The following is an 18,333-nucleotide window of genomic DNA, read 5'->3' on the forward strand; positions in this document are numbered from 1 at the left end:
AAGGACATTGTTTACTCAAGTGGGAGAGAGACCAGGGGTTAGTTAACTGCCCGAACCCTGGTCACTCTGTCTCTCTGTATCTGTGTCTCTGTCTCCGTGTCTCTGTGGCTGTCTCTCTGTCTCCGTGTCTCTGTGGCTGTCTCTCTGTCTCTGTGGTTGTCTCTCTGTGTCTCCGTGTCTCTGTCTCCGTGTCTCTGTGGCTGTCTTCTCTATCTCCGTGTCTCTGTCTCTGTGGTTGTCTCTCTGTGAGTGTCTCCGTGTCTCTGTGGCTGTCTCTCTGTCTCTGTCTCTGTGGTTGTCTCTCTGTGAGTGTCTCAGTGTCTCTGTGGTTGTCTCTCTGAGTGTCTCAGTGTCTCTGTCTCAGTGTCTCTGTGGCTGTCTCTCTGTGAGTGTCCGTGTCTCTGTCTCTGTGTGTGGTTGTCTCTCTGTCTCAGTGTCTCTGTGGTTGTCTCTCTGTGAGTGTCTCAGTGTCTCTGTGGTTGTCTGTCTCCGTGTCTCTGTGGTTGTCTCTCTGTGAGTGTCTCCGTGTCTCTGTGGTTGTCTCTCTGTCTCCGTGTCTCTGTCTCTGTGGTTGTCTCTCTGTGAGTGTCTCCGTGTCTCTCTGGTTGTCTCTCTGTGAGTGTATCAGTGTCTCTGTGGCTGTCTCTCTGTCTCCGTCTTTGTCTCTGTGGCTGTCTCTCTGTCTCTGTGGTTGTCTCTCTGTCTAAGTGTCTCTGTGGTTGTCTCTCTCTCTTTGGTTGTCTCTGTCTCCGTGTCTCTGTGGTTTTCTCTGTGATTGTCTCTGTCTCTGTGTCTGTCTCAGTGTCTCTGTCTGTCTCTCTGTCTCCGTGTCTCTGTGGTTGTCTCTCTGTGTCTCCGTGTCTTTGTGTGTCTCCGTGTCTCTCTGTGTGTCTCCCTGTGAGTGTCTCCGTGTCTGTGTCTCCCTGTGTGTCTCCATGTCTCTCTGTGTCTCCCTGTGTGTCTCCATGTGAGTGTCTCCGTGTCTCTCTGTCTCCCTGTGTCTCCGTGTCTCTGTCTCTGTGTCTCCCTGTGTGTCTCCGTGTCTCTCTGTGTCTCCCTGTGTGAGTGTCTCCCCAACTGCGGTTACAAGTTACCTTCCGCTTCAACTCTTCCTTTAACTTCGCTATCTCTGCTCTCATTTCATCAGACTGAGCCTTGTTCTGTTTTTCGTACACAAACAAAAAACGTCACGGTGATTGACATCGCACGCTTGAGTTTTGTACACACGCCAAGAGCCTCGTCTGTAACGCAGGCGCCACTGGGGATATGAACGACACACGCATTATAAGCTACACTATGAGACCTCCTTTGCCAGTAGCAAGATATAGTAATAGGTTTTTACCCTTTTATCTGGCACAAAAAACTGACACCTTTATACAAGGCATCATGTTTGCAATAACCACAACACAATCAGTCAAAATGCAAACAAAAAGAGACAACTCTGATAATGATATTGGCACTGTCCTTGAAATTGATTGGTCCACACCCGAAACGGCTTTTCATAGAGCCTAGTCTCCACTGGTGTTGGACCAGATGACGCCTTTTGGCCCTTAGTCTCCACGAAAAGCCGTTTCGGGTGTGGACCAATCAAATTCAAGGACAGTGCATATTATTATCAGAGTTGTCTCTTTTGTTTGCATTTTGACTGCTTGTGTTGTGGTTATTGCAAACATGATCCCTTGTATAAAGGTGTCAGTTTTGGTGCCAGACAAAAGGTTAAAAATCTATTACATTATAAGCTACTCAAGGAAACTTCACGTGCATCTCTGTACGTGTTTCTGTGCCTCCCTATCTGTGTGTCTGTCACGTGGCTCAGTATCTCAGAAGAGTGGGGAGCGGTAGCGTAGCGGTTAGTGCGTCGCGCTACGAACCCCGCGGCCAACACCGTCAGTGACGATTATCTGAACCGGTCCTGGGTCTCCCCTAGGTCGACTCAAGCTCAAATGAGTACCTGGTGTAGCGGTGTGTAGTAAACATCGCGAGCACTGGGGAGACAAAGGCGGTCGGGCGTGGCGCCGGTCACCCACCCCCTCGTGTGCCGTTCCGGCCTTCATAGGTGCTGCTACTCGCTAACAGCACTTGCCCCTGCAGTCTGTTAAGGCTACACGGTGGGGAATCTCTGTCTCTGTGTCTCTGCGTGCATCTCAGTGTCGACTACTTTCACGATAATTGAACTGCAGATCCGTGGAGTGTTTCACGGGTAACGCAACTGAGCGGACCGTCTCTCGGTTAGATTTGTACGCGGTGTGCGACCGTGCAAAACGGAGCGCTCGCTCTGCCTTCACCAAATTGTCACCGTTCTGATTTAAAGCTTTCGTGACTGCAGTGATTCACATTCTTGGTTCTTTCGGAAAAGTCACCACGTAGAAGGGAAACAATAAAAAATATATAAAAAACAAAATTATTATTTTATTGTTTCCCTTCAACGTGACTTTACCGAAAGAACCAAGAATATGTCACCGTTGTGTTTCTACGATGAGTCTTTAATCTGCTGCGTGACTTGGCAACGTGGCTCGCCTGCCACAGCGTCACCGGGGATCGTGAGGCTGGGGTGAACGTGAGCGCGGCGACTCCCAACGACGATTCACCGAATGGGGAAGATCCAAGCAAATGGTGCAACAAACGGGAAACTTACCGACGTTCGCGCACGTTCAAGTGCTTCCTGATATTTGTGGTCGAGAGAAGAATAGTCTTTGTCTTTAGCTTCCAGCTTCCGGTCACACTCGCGCTTTACGTCAGGGATCGCCGCGAAAAACAAAAAAAATAATCGCGAAACATTTTAACGGCATTTACCAACTGCACAAAACACTCAGGAAATGCTTGTAGATGTGTGTGTAACACTTGTAGATGTGTGTGTAACACTTGTAGATGTAACACTTGTAGATGTAACACTTGTAGATGTAACACTTGTAGATGTAACACTTGTAGATGTAACACTTGTAGATGTAACACTTGTAGATGTGTGTGTAACACTTGTAGATGTAACACTTGTAGATGTAACACTTGTAGATGTAACACTTGTAGATGTAACACTTGTAGATGTGTGTGTGTGCTTGGGCTACGGTTAAAATTGCGTCTCGATGTTATCTTGCGAACATGTCGCGAACACTGTAGGGGCGGAAGACGGCGCTTCGAAAATTCTAAGACGGACTCGCCGCTGAAAATAAATAAATAAACCTGCAAGATAAGTAAGTTGAAACATAAACGCCGGCGAATGTACGTTCACAGAGCTCCAACGCATCTGTCAATAAAACCGCCCCAAAGAGGAACAAGATAAGACACGAAGGGGCCGTCTAGAACGCTCTCCCTTTTGATATTAGGAAGCTACCGGAGCGACTCACTTTGAAATCTAGATTCGAGGAAAAACTAATTTCTACCGGACATCTGTGAAAAAGAGCTTTACGGCTCATCTGATTCCTCCTGGAGTATAAAGAAATATTCAAATTGTTGCTGCTTAGTCTGTTGTCCTCCCACCTACGCCTGCGGTAAACACGGGTTGGCTACGTACGGTGCAAAAGATGTTCAGCATTAATCGGATGGTAACACCGGCATATAATATATATAAATATCGATTTAAAGCTTTCGTGACTGCAGGGATTCATATTCTTGGTTCTTTCGGTAAAGTCACCACCACGTAGAAGGGAAACAATAAAATAATAAAAAATATAAAACAATAAAATTCTCACGACGTTTCGACTGCAACACAAGACGCAATCATCATCAGGTGTGAAAACCACAGCAAGAACAATTTGAAATTTTCTTGCTGTGGTTTTCAAATGTTCTTGCTGTGGTTTTCACACCTGATGATGATTGCTTCTTGTGTTGCAGTCGAAACGTCGTGATATATTTTATCGTTTTATATTTTTATTATTTTATTGTTTCCCTTCTACGTGGTGGTGACTTTACTGAAAGAACCAAGATTATGTTCCTGTTGCTGTTAAGAAGAGGGCCATTGCAGAGCGTGCTAAGTTATTTTACAATCCACCACTGCCGATGAACTATCAGAAGACAAAAAGGCATTTCCTTATTTTCCTTTTACAAACTTTGCAGTTATTTTGAAGCAGCTTAAAAACACACGTGAGGGCGTATCCAGGACGAAGTGCCAACTTCCGCACGTTACCTTCCACTCTTCCACCACCGCAGTCATTTCTGTGATTTTGAACTGTGCGGTTTCTTCCGCTCTGATTTTAGCCTCCTCAATCTCAGCTGAAATGTTCCGGGATCTTATCTGGAAGAGGGAGATTTCAACAACGGTCACGCTATGCGCCTCGGATTTTGACTCGGTTAAGAAATTCATTACGAAATGCCGTGAAGGCAAAATCTTTGCCGCTTTTTTATATATATAACATCGACGCAAGTTGACGCTCCGCGTGTAGAAACGTAACATCTGCCACGGCACCATTAGGCTCCACCGCACTTGTGTAAATCACAGCTCGCACGCGACAACACGCAGCATCCTTCTTCGTCATGAGCGGTGGGTTTGGCTGTCTGCGAATCCGGCACCCTTCGAAGCAAGGCCAAGGTCGTTGATCGTTTGCAGAAACCCCCCGAACCCAACTTCTGTTGATAAGGAGGGGTCAAGAAAATACACGGAAATCAGGTTGCGCAAACCTGCGAATGAATTGCCCTCATGTGAGCGGCGAATCTTTGGCCGGACGCTCCGGTTTTGATATACCGGACGCAAAACGCTCACGGATGATGGGGACGTGGCCAACGATCTCCAAGCAGAACTCTTACGTGATCGGTGAAAAGAGCTCGAGACTTGGTGAGGTTTTTACTTAATAAATGGCACTCTTATTAGTTTTAGCATTAACTGCTTTTTGTTGTGTTTAGGGTTGTTGTCCTGTCCCCCCCCCCGCACCTCCGATCAGCACGGTTGGCTACGTACGGCGCGGAAGAAGTTCAACGTACATACGAAGACTCGCACGTAAACCCATAGACTCACACAGAAATCCACAGACTCACACATAAACCCATAGGCTCACACAGAAATCCACAGACTCACACATAAACTCATAGACTCACACATAAACCCATAGACTCACACAGAAATCCACAGACTCACACATAAACCCATAGACTCACACAGAAATCCACAGACTCACACAGAAATCCACAGACTCACACAGAAACCCATAGACTCACACAGAAATCCTCAGACTCACACATAAACCCATAGACTCACACAGAAATCCACAGACTCACATAAACACACAGACTCACACAGAAATCCACAGACTCACACAGAAATCCACAGACTCACACAGAAATCCACAGACTCACACAGAAATCCACAGACTTGCACATAAACCCATAGACTCACACATAAACCCACAGACTCACACATAAACCCACAGACTCACATAAACCCACAGACTCACACATAAACCCATAGACTCACACATAAACCCACAGACTCACACATAAACCTATAGACTCACACATAAACCCACAGACTCACATAAACCCATAGACTCACACAGAAACCAACAGACTCACACAGAAATCCACAGACTCACAGAAACCCATAGACTCACACAAACCCATAGACTCACACATAAACCCACAGACTCACACAGAAACCCATAGACTCACACATAAACCCACAGACTCACACATAAACCCATAGACTCACACAGAAACCCATAGACTCACACATAAACCCATAGACTCACACATAAACCCACAGACTCACACATAAACCCACAGACTCACACATAAACCCATAGACTCACACATAAACCCACAGACTCACACATAAACCCACAGACTCACACAGAAATCCAGACTCACAGAAACGCATCATTTGCTGTCTTTCCCCCGCACCTCCGATCAGCACGGTTGGCTACGTACGGCACGGAAGAAGTCCAACGTACTATACATTATACTCGATGCGATTTTTTTTACCAAGACTAAAACTGGAGGTAAACAACATTTGTCAATATACATTATTGGAAACCTCATTTGCCAGTAACAAAATATGATAATTGTTTTTTTACCCTTTTATCTGGCAACAAAACTGACACCTTTTTTACAAGGAGTCATGTTCACATTGACCACAATACCTGCGGTCGGAACGCGTCTTCTGGTCCAACACCAATGTGAGACGAGGCTCTAAAGAAAGCTGTCTCGAGTGTGGACCAATCAATTTCAAGGACAGTGCCACATACATTATCAGAGTTGTTGTTTGGTGTTTGCGTTCCGACCGCAGGTATTGTGGTCAATGTAAACATGACTCCTTGTAAAAAAAAGGTGTCAGTTTTGTTGCCAGATAAAAGGGTAAAAAAACAATTATCACAACAACATTTGTCAAGTTCATTTCGCAAACCTCCTCCAAGTGTCTTATCTGCTCCATGTAGTCCGCTAACTCCGCGATCGCGTTGTCGCGTGCTCGGTCGTCCTGCCGCTGCCGCTCAAGCGAGTCGATCTCAGACTCCAAATCCTTGATCTGCAAAGTGAAGTGAACTCGGTCAGGGCGAACATTTGCAGTCACGGTAACGACTGCTTAGGTTTTTAGATGTTAAAAAGGGGGTTGTTTTAGAAGTGCTGTCAACGTTAATAGGTCACCACGCCCTGTCTGCTCTTTATAAAGTCAACAACAACAACAACAACGCCGGACTTACACATTCTGCGCCTACAGTATCGCACGTAAACCGGCTTCAGACATTGACTCACAACGGCACACGTCACACAAAAACCCCTGCCACCTTCGGCATGAACCACTAACAACTTACTGTTAAATTTTGATTTAAAGCTTTCGTGACTGCAGTGATTCATATTCTTAGCTCTTTCGGTTAAAGTCACGTTGAAGGGAAACAATAAAATAATAAAATATATATAAAACAATAAAAAATTCTCACGACGTTTCGACCATGACACAAAAGGTCGTCACCAGGTGTGTCGGTTTGCATAAATTTATTTATTTTTAAACGGTGTATTTATTTATAAAAAAAACGTCAGCACCACGTGCAGCGATTTGACAATTTATTTAGAAGGACTAGTCCATCTATGTTCTGCAAAGAGGAGGGGGGAGACGAAAAATTAATGAATGCTGTCTGAAAGCCACCATAAGCGTGAACAATCAATTAAGGCCTGAAATGGTTTATCAAATCCTTCCAATGATTGCTAAGCCAGAATCCATCTTCTCGGTTGAACTTGTCTCTGTGCTTGTATATGTGGATAGCCTCATGAACGAATCTCTCATGGCAGCCAGATGGCTTAAATAAATAAATAAAACACCGTCCGGAGATAAATAAATAAATGCGGACCACCACTTCCTTCAAATGTTTCTTGCCGTTGCTTTTCACACCTGATGACGACCGTTTGTGTTATGGTCGAAACGTCGTGAGAATTTTTTTATTGTTTTATATATATTTTATTATTTTATTGTTTCCCTTTAACGTGACTTTAACCGAAAGAGCTAAGAATATGAACTTACTGTTAAATGAAATACAGTAAGCTTTATCCACGGTTGTCCTTAGCCTCCCCCGCACCTCCGATTAAGAACGGTTGGCTATGTGCGGTGGGAAAGAAGTTCAATATACGGGTGGAGGAGTCCATGTTATAATCCGGGAAATACGATATACAATTTTTTTTATCAGCCGGTGTTAGTGAAATAAGAAAGTTGGTGTCTTTTTTTGGTATGAAAAATAACAAGAATAGGTTTTACCTTTTCTGGGTATATACAACAGGAGGTGTTTTTTATTGTTTGCATTTTTACTGCAGGTATTGTGGTTAATGCAGCGACATGAAAGCTCGTAAAAAGGTTTCAGTTTTGTTGCCAGAAAAAAGGGGGAAAATCCCTCATATTATATTTTGGTACTGGCAAAGGAGGTCTAATGATGATGTAGATGCTCACCCCGAGCCCTCATTACTTTGATAGTGGCATTGTCTTTGAGCTGTGTGACGCCTTTTGGCGTCATCTGGTCGAGCACCAAATGGGTCGAGGCTCAAAAGAAAGCCGTCCCTTGGTGTGGACCAATCAGTTTCAAGGACAATGCATCATATTATCATAGTGTGTGTTTTAATAATGATGATGATGAAGTATGTGTTTTGTTTGCATTTCGACTGCAAGTATTGTGGTTAATGCAGCGACATGAATCCTTAATAATAGGGTTTTTCCCCTTTTATCTGGCAACAAAACTAAAACCTTTTTACAAGGATCCATGTCGCTGCATTAACCACAATACGTGCAGTCAAAATGTTTGCATTTTGACTGCAGGTATTGTGGTTAATGCAGCGACATGAATCCTCGTAAAAAGGTTTCAGTTTTGTTGCCAGAAAAAAGAGGAAAAACCCCTATTATTATTACAGCAGCAGGTGTTTAAGATGTTCCAACTCCAAGTAGACACCTTCTGCAAGGTCTCAAGCACCGCATTAACCACCATGTACCTGCGGCGAACACATCGAACGCAAAAACGCTCCGGTAATGATACATGCGTTGCCACGGAAACGTTTTGGCGCTCACCTTGTTTTCATTGCGGCTGTCCTTCCGGCGGTGCGCCTCCCGCTGCTCGTCCAGCTCGTGAACCTGTTGCGGTTCGCGTGCAACAGACGTGTTGGGGGTTGATGACCCTCACCTCCTGATTGAAACGAGGCTCGCAAACTTCTTCTTAAAACAGACCGCGCGGCAAAACACTCCCACGGACTGCGTTCATCGCCACCGTGCGGCCGCTTTGCCACCGACCAACGAGCGTAACTGTCCGAGGTGACCGACCGGTACTATTCAAGCGCGGCGTCTTTAAACGTTGAATGTGTCAGGTGACACAATTAGTGCTGGAAATGTGCACCGGTCAAGCCCTTATCAGTGTATACCTTATCACAGACCAATTCAGACCTTATCGGTCACCCTGTGCCTTTATACATCTCAATGTTCATCCTATACACTACACACGACACAATACACTACACACCAGTCAAGCCCTTATCAGTGTCTACCTTATCACGGACCAATTCAGACCTTATCGGTCACCCCGTGCCTTTATAAATCTCAATGTTCATCCTATACACTACACTACACACTATACACAACACCTTACACTACACACCAGTCAACCCCTTATCAGTGTCTACCTTATCACAGACCAATTCAGACCTTATCGGTCACCCCGTGCCTTTATAAATCTCAATGTTCATCCTATACACTACACTACACACTATACACAACACTATACACTACATACCAGTCAACCCCTTATCAGTGTCTACCTTATCACAGACCAATTCAGACCTTATTGGTCACCACGTGCCTTTATAAATCTCAATGTTCATCCTATACACTACACTATACACTACATACCAGTCAAGCCCTTATCAGTGTCTACCTTATCACACACCAATTCAGACCTTGTCGGTCACCCCGTGCCTTTATAAATCTCAATGTTCATCCTGTACACTACACTACACACTATACACAACACTATACACTACACTACACACTATACACTACACTACACACTATACACTACACACCAGTCAACCCCTTATCAGTGTCTACCTTATCACAGACCAATTCAGACCTTATCGGTCACCCCGTGTCTTTATAAATCTCAATGTTCATCCTATACACTACACACTATACACGACACCTTACACTACACACCAGTCAACCCCTTATCAGTGTCTACCTTATCACGGACCAATTCAGACCTTATCGGTCACCCCGTGCCTTTATAAATCTCAATGTTCATCCCATACACTACACACTATACACGACACTATACACTACATACCAGTCAAGCCCTTATCAGTGTCTACCTTATCACAGACCAATTCAGACCTTATTGGTCACCACGTGCCTTTATAAATCTCAATGTTCATCCTATACACTACACTACACACTATACACGACACTATACACTACACACCAGTCAAGCCCTTATCAGTGTCTACCTTATCACAGACCAATTCAGACCTTATCGGTCACCCAGTGCCTTTATAAATCTAAATGTTCATTCAATACACAGCACTACACACTATACACTACACTATACACTACACACCAGTCAACCCCTTATCAGTGTCTACCTTATCACGGACCAATTCAGACCTTATTGGTCACCACGTGCCTTTATAAATCTCAATGTTTATCCTATACACTACACTACACACTATACACTACATACCAGTCAAGCCCTTATCAGTGTCTACCTTATCACACACCAATTCAGACCTTGTCGGTCACCCCGTGCCTTTATAAATCTCAATGTTCATCCTGTACACTACACTACACACTATACACAACACTATACACTACACTACACACTATACACTACACTACACACTATACACTACACACCAGTCAACCCCTTATCAGTGTCTACCTTATCACAGACCAATTCAGACCTTATCGGTCACCCCGTGCCTTTATAAATCTCAATGTTCATCCCATACACTACACACTATACACGACACTATACACTACATACCAGTCAACCCCTTATCAGTGTCTACCTTATCACAGACCAATTCAGACCTTATCGGTCACCCCGTGTCTTTATAAATCTCAATGTTCATCCTATACACTACACTACACACTATACACGACACTATACACTACATACCAGTCAAGCCCTTATCAGTGTCTACCTTATCACAGACCAATTCAGACCTTGTCGGTCACCCCGTGCCTTTATAAATCTCAATGTTCATCCTATACACAACACTATACACTACACTACACACTATACACGACACTATACACTACATAGCAGTCAACCCCTTATCAGTGTCTACCTTATCACAGACCAATTCAGACCTTATCGGTCACCCCATGCCTTTATAAATCTCAATGTTCATCCTATACACTACACTACACACTATACACAACACTATACACTACACACCAGTCAAGCCCTTATCAGTGTCTACCTTATCACAGACCAATTCAGACCTTATGGGTCACCACGTGCCTTTATAAATCTCAATGTTCATCCTATACACTACACTACACACTATACACGACACTATACACTACAAATCCTCGACTCACTGAGAACGAGGTAATGCCCCCCATTAAAGAACTAGAGGAATCATAAATTGATCAGAATAGACTACGTGGCAGTCTGTGTAACAAAAATATACAGGGTGCGTATCTTAAAACTATACTCAAGTTTACTGAGACGCAAAACTTGGGTACACTTTTAAGACGAATTTCAGAATAGTCCTCATTGTTTCAACTGTCACACCAGAGGATTGATCCGTCTACTTCTGGATTGGAAACCTAGTGTGCTAACCAATACATTATGATAATCAATGATTTAAAGCACTTCGTAGAGTACTGTTTTATGTTTCGTATTTACCAAGTTTGTATATTTCTGTACGTGGGCTTCAAGCTGTGCATGATGTTGCGTTTTGGCAGATTCCAACTCTTCCCTGGATTAAAAGAAAAAAAAACATCATTGCAGGCGTAGTGATCGTCCCACACGATTCCCCGGAACAGAGTAATCAAGAAGGCGGGAGCAAACATATCCATGCGACGATTGGTTAGGGAACGGGGAGCCAAGAGGATTGGCCCGGAACATTAACAAGGTAAAAGACCGAGAGGGTTGGGTGGGCGTCAGGTGGGACGGTTAGGCCAGGTTCCATAGTTCCATTTGCATTTATTTGGTATAGCCCTGTGAGCCATTCGGCTCTTGAATCAGGTGCAACCACAACAAACAAAAAACATGAACAAGAAAACATCTTAAAGTGATTATGTGACTGTGCAAACAGAAAATCCAGGAAAAAAAACATCAAAATATTCCTGAAATAGCACCGTACACCAACTCTGTGTGCAAAAATCCCAGTGGGATGCAAGTCAAACAACAACAACCACAATACAACTTAGATTAAGGCCATCAGTCTAACTCCGTACTACAATAAACAAAAACATGGCCAAACCAAATAAACTTTTCAAAATCACCAAAATAAAAGCCATAAATGCAATGTAACAGTGATCATAGGGACTGTGACCGAATTTTTTACAATAAACTACATAAATAACATGCAACACCAAACCCTAGAGCCATATTTTAGGCCACTGAATAGCAGTGGCAGCTAGAGGTGTACAACTCCTCCAGAGCAGTTTTGAGTGAAGATCTCATAGGTAGTGATGGAAGTTGCAGGTGAGGGTGAGAGAGAGGTGACGATTGGTGGAGTGCAACGAGGGGCGGAGCCAGGAAGAGGTTAAAAGAGGGGGCGGGAGGCGGAGTTGGGGTCGTTGCGGGAGAGAGAGAGCGGGGATGAAGGTGTGGACCCATGCCGTGAAATAAAGACCTTACCATGTGGATAAAGGGCCAGAGTCTTCTTTCACAGAGATGGGAGTTGTGTTTGTAACAAAAGTATGTCATCCACAAAAAGGAAAATATTGTGAATTGAAAAGCCCCCCCAAAAAAATAGGCAGGAACAACTTACTTTAGTATTATTATTTGGTTCTTTCGGTAAAGTCACCACGTAGAAATAGAAAATAATAAATTACATAATATCATACGACGTTTCGATTGCAAAGCAAGCAATCATCATCAGGTACAAATGAAAGAGAAACAATTCCTAGTAAACTTAGAAATATAATGCAATACAGCGCAGAATGTCGGCTGACATAACAGTCAACACCCTACCTGGTTGATTACGTTTAAGAGAGAGATAAGACACAGAACCGGAGACACATACATATACAGACGCATAAGCGGAAAGAGTTAACACAGAGACAGAGAGAGAGACACATGTATGGGCATGGTTCTTTGCGGTAAAGTCACCACGTAGAAGGGAAACAATAAAATAATAAAAATATAAAACAATATAATTCTCACGACGTTTCGACTGCAACGCAAGAAGCAATCGTCGTCAGGTGTGAAAACCACAGCTGGAAATTTTCAACGAAGTTTATGAATCAGAACTTACGTTAGGTTTTTATTAATCGATTCCAACTTTTGAACTTTGACCTGTAACGCAGCTTCGTTGCGCTTTGTCGTCTGAAAACGAGAGCGTGGATCATTTTGTAAAAACAGTTTTGCGGTCTGCAATGTCCCACAAAGATGTGCATCGTGCGTACGTCCGAGCCAGAATACCTCAATGATGTCGGTAAGTTCCTCGTTTTGTTTCGCCACACGAGAGAACAGCTCGGTCAGTTCCTCGTTTTCCAAAATAACCAGCCCCAACCTGTTTCTGATGTCAAGGCTGCATATTCTGTTAAAAATTCAAGATCGTTCGGGTACTTTTATTTCACACGCGGTTACTTAGCTCCAGGATATAAAAAAAAACCATAAGCAACAGTTGTGTAAATCCAAGAGAGGAGCAATTTATTCTCTGGATTGTACGATGCTGTGGAATGTTTGATGCACCATAAACCTTGGCCCAGTGTCAATAAAGCTAACAAACACACACATCGATATTGGGTAACATTATACTATAATCAGTAAGAACTTGTTTGCGATATCTACTATTTTCAGGTTTTATTTTATCTATCGTTTGAGTCAATTGACAAGCATTCATCCGAGAAAAAATAAAACCATGATTTTTAAACACACTGCCAAACTGTCTCAAAGCTTCACGATTTTTTGTCCGAAAGCTATTTATGGAACCAACGCTTAAGCTACACACACACACAGACGACATTGCCTGGGACTTGACACCTGTCAAGCACGCCGATTATTCACCGGCGTTTTATATCTTTAACCCGTCGATGCCATGCGTTTCAATAAACTCTACTTCCCTGGTGTCTACTTCCTGAACTCGGATAACCCTGTAGGGCAGTGGCTCTTCACAACCTGAGGGTGCGAGATTCCCTTTCTGGGGGGGTGCGAGACACGGCCAGATTTGTTTTCTTTAGAAGGTGAAAAAACAAAACGCAAATTTAGCGCGGATACGTTAGTACAACTACTTTGTTTCATCAACCCCTGTGTATTTATTGTGGCCTTACGTCCCACAGCGGGTGCAGAGGAGTTGCTGTGTACAGTAAAACCTTGGATTGCGAGTAACTTGGCCTGCGAGTGTTTGGCGAGACGGGCTACATTTGTAAATAAATATTAACTTGATAAACGAGCGAGGTTCTCGCAATACGCGCAGCGCACGTGTAGACACGCTTTGTACTGCCGGGCGTCACGTGATCACAACTGATGTACCGAGTGCTCTGATTATACGCGAGTGCTTTGGATTACAAAACACGTTTCCGGAACAAATCGTGCTCGCGATCCCACGGTTTCTACCGTATCGACGTCGTACGACGTTGTTAACGGCTGAGAGCCACAGGGGGTGGCAGGCTGCGGTCAAGGTGAAGAGACACCGCTCTCGGGGGAAGGACGGCCGGGGGTCGAAACGATAAAAGGGAGAGAGGGCGAAGGGGGAGGAGGAGGGGAACGCCTAAATGCGCCCGAATGAGCGAGCTGAAAAATAACGCTCCAACATTTACCTCTCCTGAGACAGCTCTGATTCCAGGACGTTCGCCGCGTTCAAGGCGTCTCTGAGGTCATTCTCCAAGACGCGCTCTTTTGCTTTCGCTCCGTTGAGTTCGCTCTGGAAGTTAAACGACGCCCCAAGATGCGGCGCCGGGCGACGCGAATTGCCACATTTGTGCGCGCAAAAAAGAGCATCCGCAGCGACGACAATTGACGCAATTCTACACGCGTTTGCAAACGATAACGCTCACAGGGAAGTGTTGCGCGGGTTATTATTTTACCCGTAGATTTAAGAAACGTTCGAAATACCTTGCTTTCGTTTTTCAGCGTTTCCATGGCGGCTATCCGCTGTTCCATTTGACAGACGGCTTCTTGGAGTGAAGCTCTCTCTCGTTTGAACGCGTCTAAGGATTCCTTCACGCAAGACACGACACGAGACCAACACCTCCTACGATACCCCAAGATGTGTTTATTGCACCACGGTGGGCGTAAGCTCTCGGATGCCGTAGCAATAGGTTTTACCCTTTTAACTGGCACCAAAAACTGACACCTTTATTCAAGGCATCATGTCTGCAATAACCGCAACACAAGCAGTCAAAATGCAAACAAAAAGACAACTCTGATAATGATATTGGCACTGTCCTTGAATTTGATTGGTCCACACCCGAGACGGCTTTTCTTAGAGCCTAGTCTCCACTGGTGTTGGACCAGAAGACGCCAAAAGGCGTACAACTCAAAAACAACGCACTATCAGAGTATTGAAGGCTCGGGGTGAGCATTTACATTATGAGACCTCCTTTGCCAGTAACAAGATATAGTAATAGGTTTTTACCCTTTTAACTGGCACAAAAAACTCAAATTCAAGGACAGTGCCAATATTATTATCAGAGTTGTCTCTTTTGTTTGCATTTTGACTGCTTGTGTTGTGGTTATTGCAGACATGATGCCTTGAATAAAGGTGTCAGTTTTTCGTGCCAGTTTGAAAGGGTAGAACCTATTACTATATCTTGTTACTGGCAAAGGAGGTCTCATAATGTAAATGCTCTCGGATGCCGTCTGAACGTTCCCTTTTTCCCCCCCCTCCCCCCCCCACGTGCTCCCCGAGCCTCTCGGGAGCCCAACGTGAAACGCCTTGCCAAGCAAAACAAAAAATATTGGGACGCGACCCAAAGGCCGTTGTGAGCACAGCGACGGAGACCGACGCAGTGGCCGGCGTTCCGTGTTTGATAAAATCGAAAAGCATCGTTAGACCTCCTTTGCCAGTGCCAAAATATAATAATATAATAGGGGTTTTCCCCCTTTTTTCTGGCAACGAAACTGAAACCTTTTTTTACAAGGATTCATGTCGCTGCATCGACCACAATACCTGCAGTCAAAACGCAAACAAAAAAACCTACTATGATAATATATATGTGGCATTGTCCTTGAAACTGATTGGTCCACACCTAGGGATGGCTTTCTTTTGAGCCTCGACCCAATTGGTGCTAGACCACATGACACCAAAAGGCGTCACACAGCTCAAAGACAATGCACTATCAAGGTAATGAGGGCTCGGGGTGAGCATCTACATCATTGGACCTCCTTTGCCAGTGCCAAAATATAATAATATAGGGGTTTTCCCCCTTTTTTCTGGCAACAAAACTGAAACCTTTTTTTACGAGGAGTCACGTCGCTGCATTGACCACAATATACCTGCAGTCAAAATTCAAACAAAAAACCTACTATGATAATATATGTGGCATTGTCCTTGAAACTGATTGGTCCACGCCAAAAGGCGTCACACAGCTCAAAAACAATGTACGCCTTTTGGCGTCATCTTGTCGAGCACCAATTGGGTCGAGGCTCAAAAGAAAGCCGTCCCTTGGTGTGGACCAATCAGTTTCAAGGACAATGCCACATATATATTATCATAGTAGGTTTTTTGTTTGCATTTTGACTGCAGGTGTTGTGGTTAATGCAGTGACGTGAATCCTCGTAAAAAGATTTCAGTTTTATTGCCAGAAAAAAGGGGAAAAACCCTATTATTATTATAAATCGAAAAGCGATTGTGTTTTTTTTTTGGGTAACAAAGTGCGAGCCCCAATACGGCAACGCTGCATAGCTTGCTCAAGCAGGTGACTTCGCTGGCGGAAAACAATCCCAACGAAATTGAACCATTTCAGAGAAGTGGGGCGGGTGGGAAGATAAATCTAAATCATTTAATGTAGCTGCTACAAAGCTTTGGAACCATCTAGCATCGTCTCTTAGCACCTTCACTCTGTCATCTCTGTCCTCACCTAAACCGACTGTTAAGATCACAAAAGTTTCAAATGTGAATGTAAATAGTACAATCTAATTGATTTATTTTAAAAATGTAAACCTGTGTAATTGTTCAAATAGAATGATTTGCTGAGCCACCATTGACAAAGGAGCTTTTTTGGCTCATTGGGCTTTACTTGGCTAATGAACTTGTGAACTACAATCGCGACGTTGAACGTCGTCCGCTCTTCTGGCTGATATTGCGATAGACGACATTGAAATGTGCTCACCAGCGTTTCGCGATGTTTCACGTCGTTATTGTCGCTTGCAATCTTCAAATTATCTAAAAATAATAATCGAGTGATAATATTAATTAAGGATTACCAATAAACGTTGGACAACGATGAAAATATATTAAACAGACGTTAACAATGTACACTCCTGATAGAGGTCAAATGTCGCACGTGCGATAAATAATTAACACTCGCAATGGTCACTGACACTCTCAAAACGTTGCCTACCTATTTCTGTATTTTTTTCACGAATATTTCTTTCAAGCCTGCTACGAATCTTAGCTTCTTCGCTGCGCCTGATAAAAAAAAAAAACATAACAAGACATCTGCCTCATTTAATTGTTTAAAAAAATGTCATACGCAACGCAGCACACAATCAATGCAAGACGAAAATCGTCCCCGTGTAGCCTTAACAGACTGTTGGGTCAAGTGCTGCTCGCGAGCATCATTGAAGGCCGGCACGGTACACGAGGGGGTGGGTGGCCAGCACCACGCCCGGCCGCCTTTGTCTCCCCAGTGGCGATGTTCACACACCGCACCAGGGTACTCATTTGAGGCCGAGTTGAGTGGAGGCCCGGGACCGGTTCGGATAATCGTCACGCGGACGTTGTGTTCGTGATGTGCGGCAGAAGCCAGATTAAACGATGCAGAAAACTGCATCGGTGAACAAACTGTACTCTATTATTGGTTCTTTTGGTAAAGTCACCACGTAGAAGGGAAACAATAAAATAATAAAAATATAAAACGATAAAATTCTCACGTGTGAAAACCACATATCAAGAAAATTTTCTTGCAGTGGTTTTCACACCTGAAGACGACCGTTTGAGTAATGGTCGAAACGTCGTGAGAATTTTTAATTGTTTTATATATATTTTATTATTTTGTTGTTTCCCTTCAACGTGACTTTACCGAAAAAACTAAGAATATGTACTGTATTTGTTTTGCTTTACAGATACAACACCAGTCAGAGATGTTCTACGCAATGCAGCGCCTTCCCCTTAGTAGCTCCCAACGTCTGAAATTCACAAACTTGAAAACTCGCTAATAACTTAATTGGGAGAAACACGAAGCAACTGTCGCCCCCTACTGCAAAATAATTGCAGACCCAGCGCATCGTGGCTGCTTCTCCCTCTCCCCCCTCCTCCGTTCCGAACAATGATGGACTCGTCCGTCTGAACAAAGCTCGTCGCTTTCCGTGGTGCTAACGTTGAAACAAGGAAAAAATAAACCGGCATGCTAATCCCTCACACTAACATTCTGCCTTTAACATCCTGCTAATCCAACACATTAACACAGCTATTTCAATGCTAAATTGTTCTGTTGATATGTAAACTCGGACTTTAACACCCTGCTAATCCAACACATTAACACAGCTACTTCAATGCTAAATCCTTCTGTTGATATGTAAACTCTGATTTTAACATAGCTAC

At 43.9% G+C, this 18,333-nt stretch overlaps 1 protein-coding gene across 3 annotated transcripts in view; it reads right to left on the bottom strand.

The window, feature by feature from the left end:
- Positions 1-17,195, bottom strand: part of LOC142913378 (uncharacterized) — a 31,616-nt gene extending 14,421 nt beyond the window's left edge. For 2 of the 3 annotated variants that reach the window (XM_076060920.1, XM_076060919.1), the window contains exons 1-12: positions 17,132-17,195; positions 16,901-16,953; positions 14,682-14,786; positions 14,387-14,490; positions 13,047-13,164; positions 12,880-12,950; positions 11,301-11,373; positions 8,468-8,530; positions 6,329-6,448; positions 4,121-4,228; positions 2,636-2,728; positions 1,095-1,160 (exon numbers count right to left, since the gene is read on the bottom strand). In XM_076060920.1, coding sequence (XP_075917035.1) covers positions 1,095-1,160; positions 2,636-2,728; positions 4,121-4,228; positions 6,329-6,448; positions 8,468-8,530; positions 11,301-11,373; positions 12,880-12,950; positions 13,047-13,164; positions 14,387-14,490; positions 14,682-14,729 — 864 coding nt within the window. In that variant the 5' untranslated portion in view covers positions 14,730-14,786; positions 16,901-16,953; positions 17,132-17,195. The remainder of the gene's footprint in view (positions 1-1,094; positions 1,161-2,635; positions 2,729-4,120; positions 4,229-6,328; positions 6,449-8,467; positions 8,531-11,300; positions 11,374-12,879; positions 12,951-13,046; positions 13,165-14,386; positions 14,491-14,681; positions 14,787-16,900; positions 16,954-17,131) is intronic. The other variant, XM_076060921.1, reaches the window with a different exon arrangement.
- Between the last annotated feature and the right edge of the window lie 1,138 nt (positions 17,196-18,333).

Source organism: Petromyzon marinus, unplaced genomic scaffold (assembly GCF_048934315.1).
Source record: "Petromyzon marinus isolate PM22_M1 ecotype Great Lakes invasive population unplaced genomic scaffold, UKy_Petmar_22M1.pri1.0 PM_G_Scaffold_25, whole genome shotgun sequence".
Classification (NCBI taxonomy): Eukaryota; Metazoa; Chordata; class Hyperoartia; order Petromyzontiformes; family Petromyzontidae; genus Petromyzon; species Petromyzon marinus.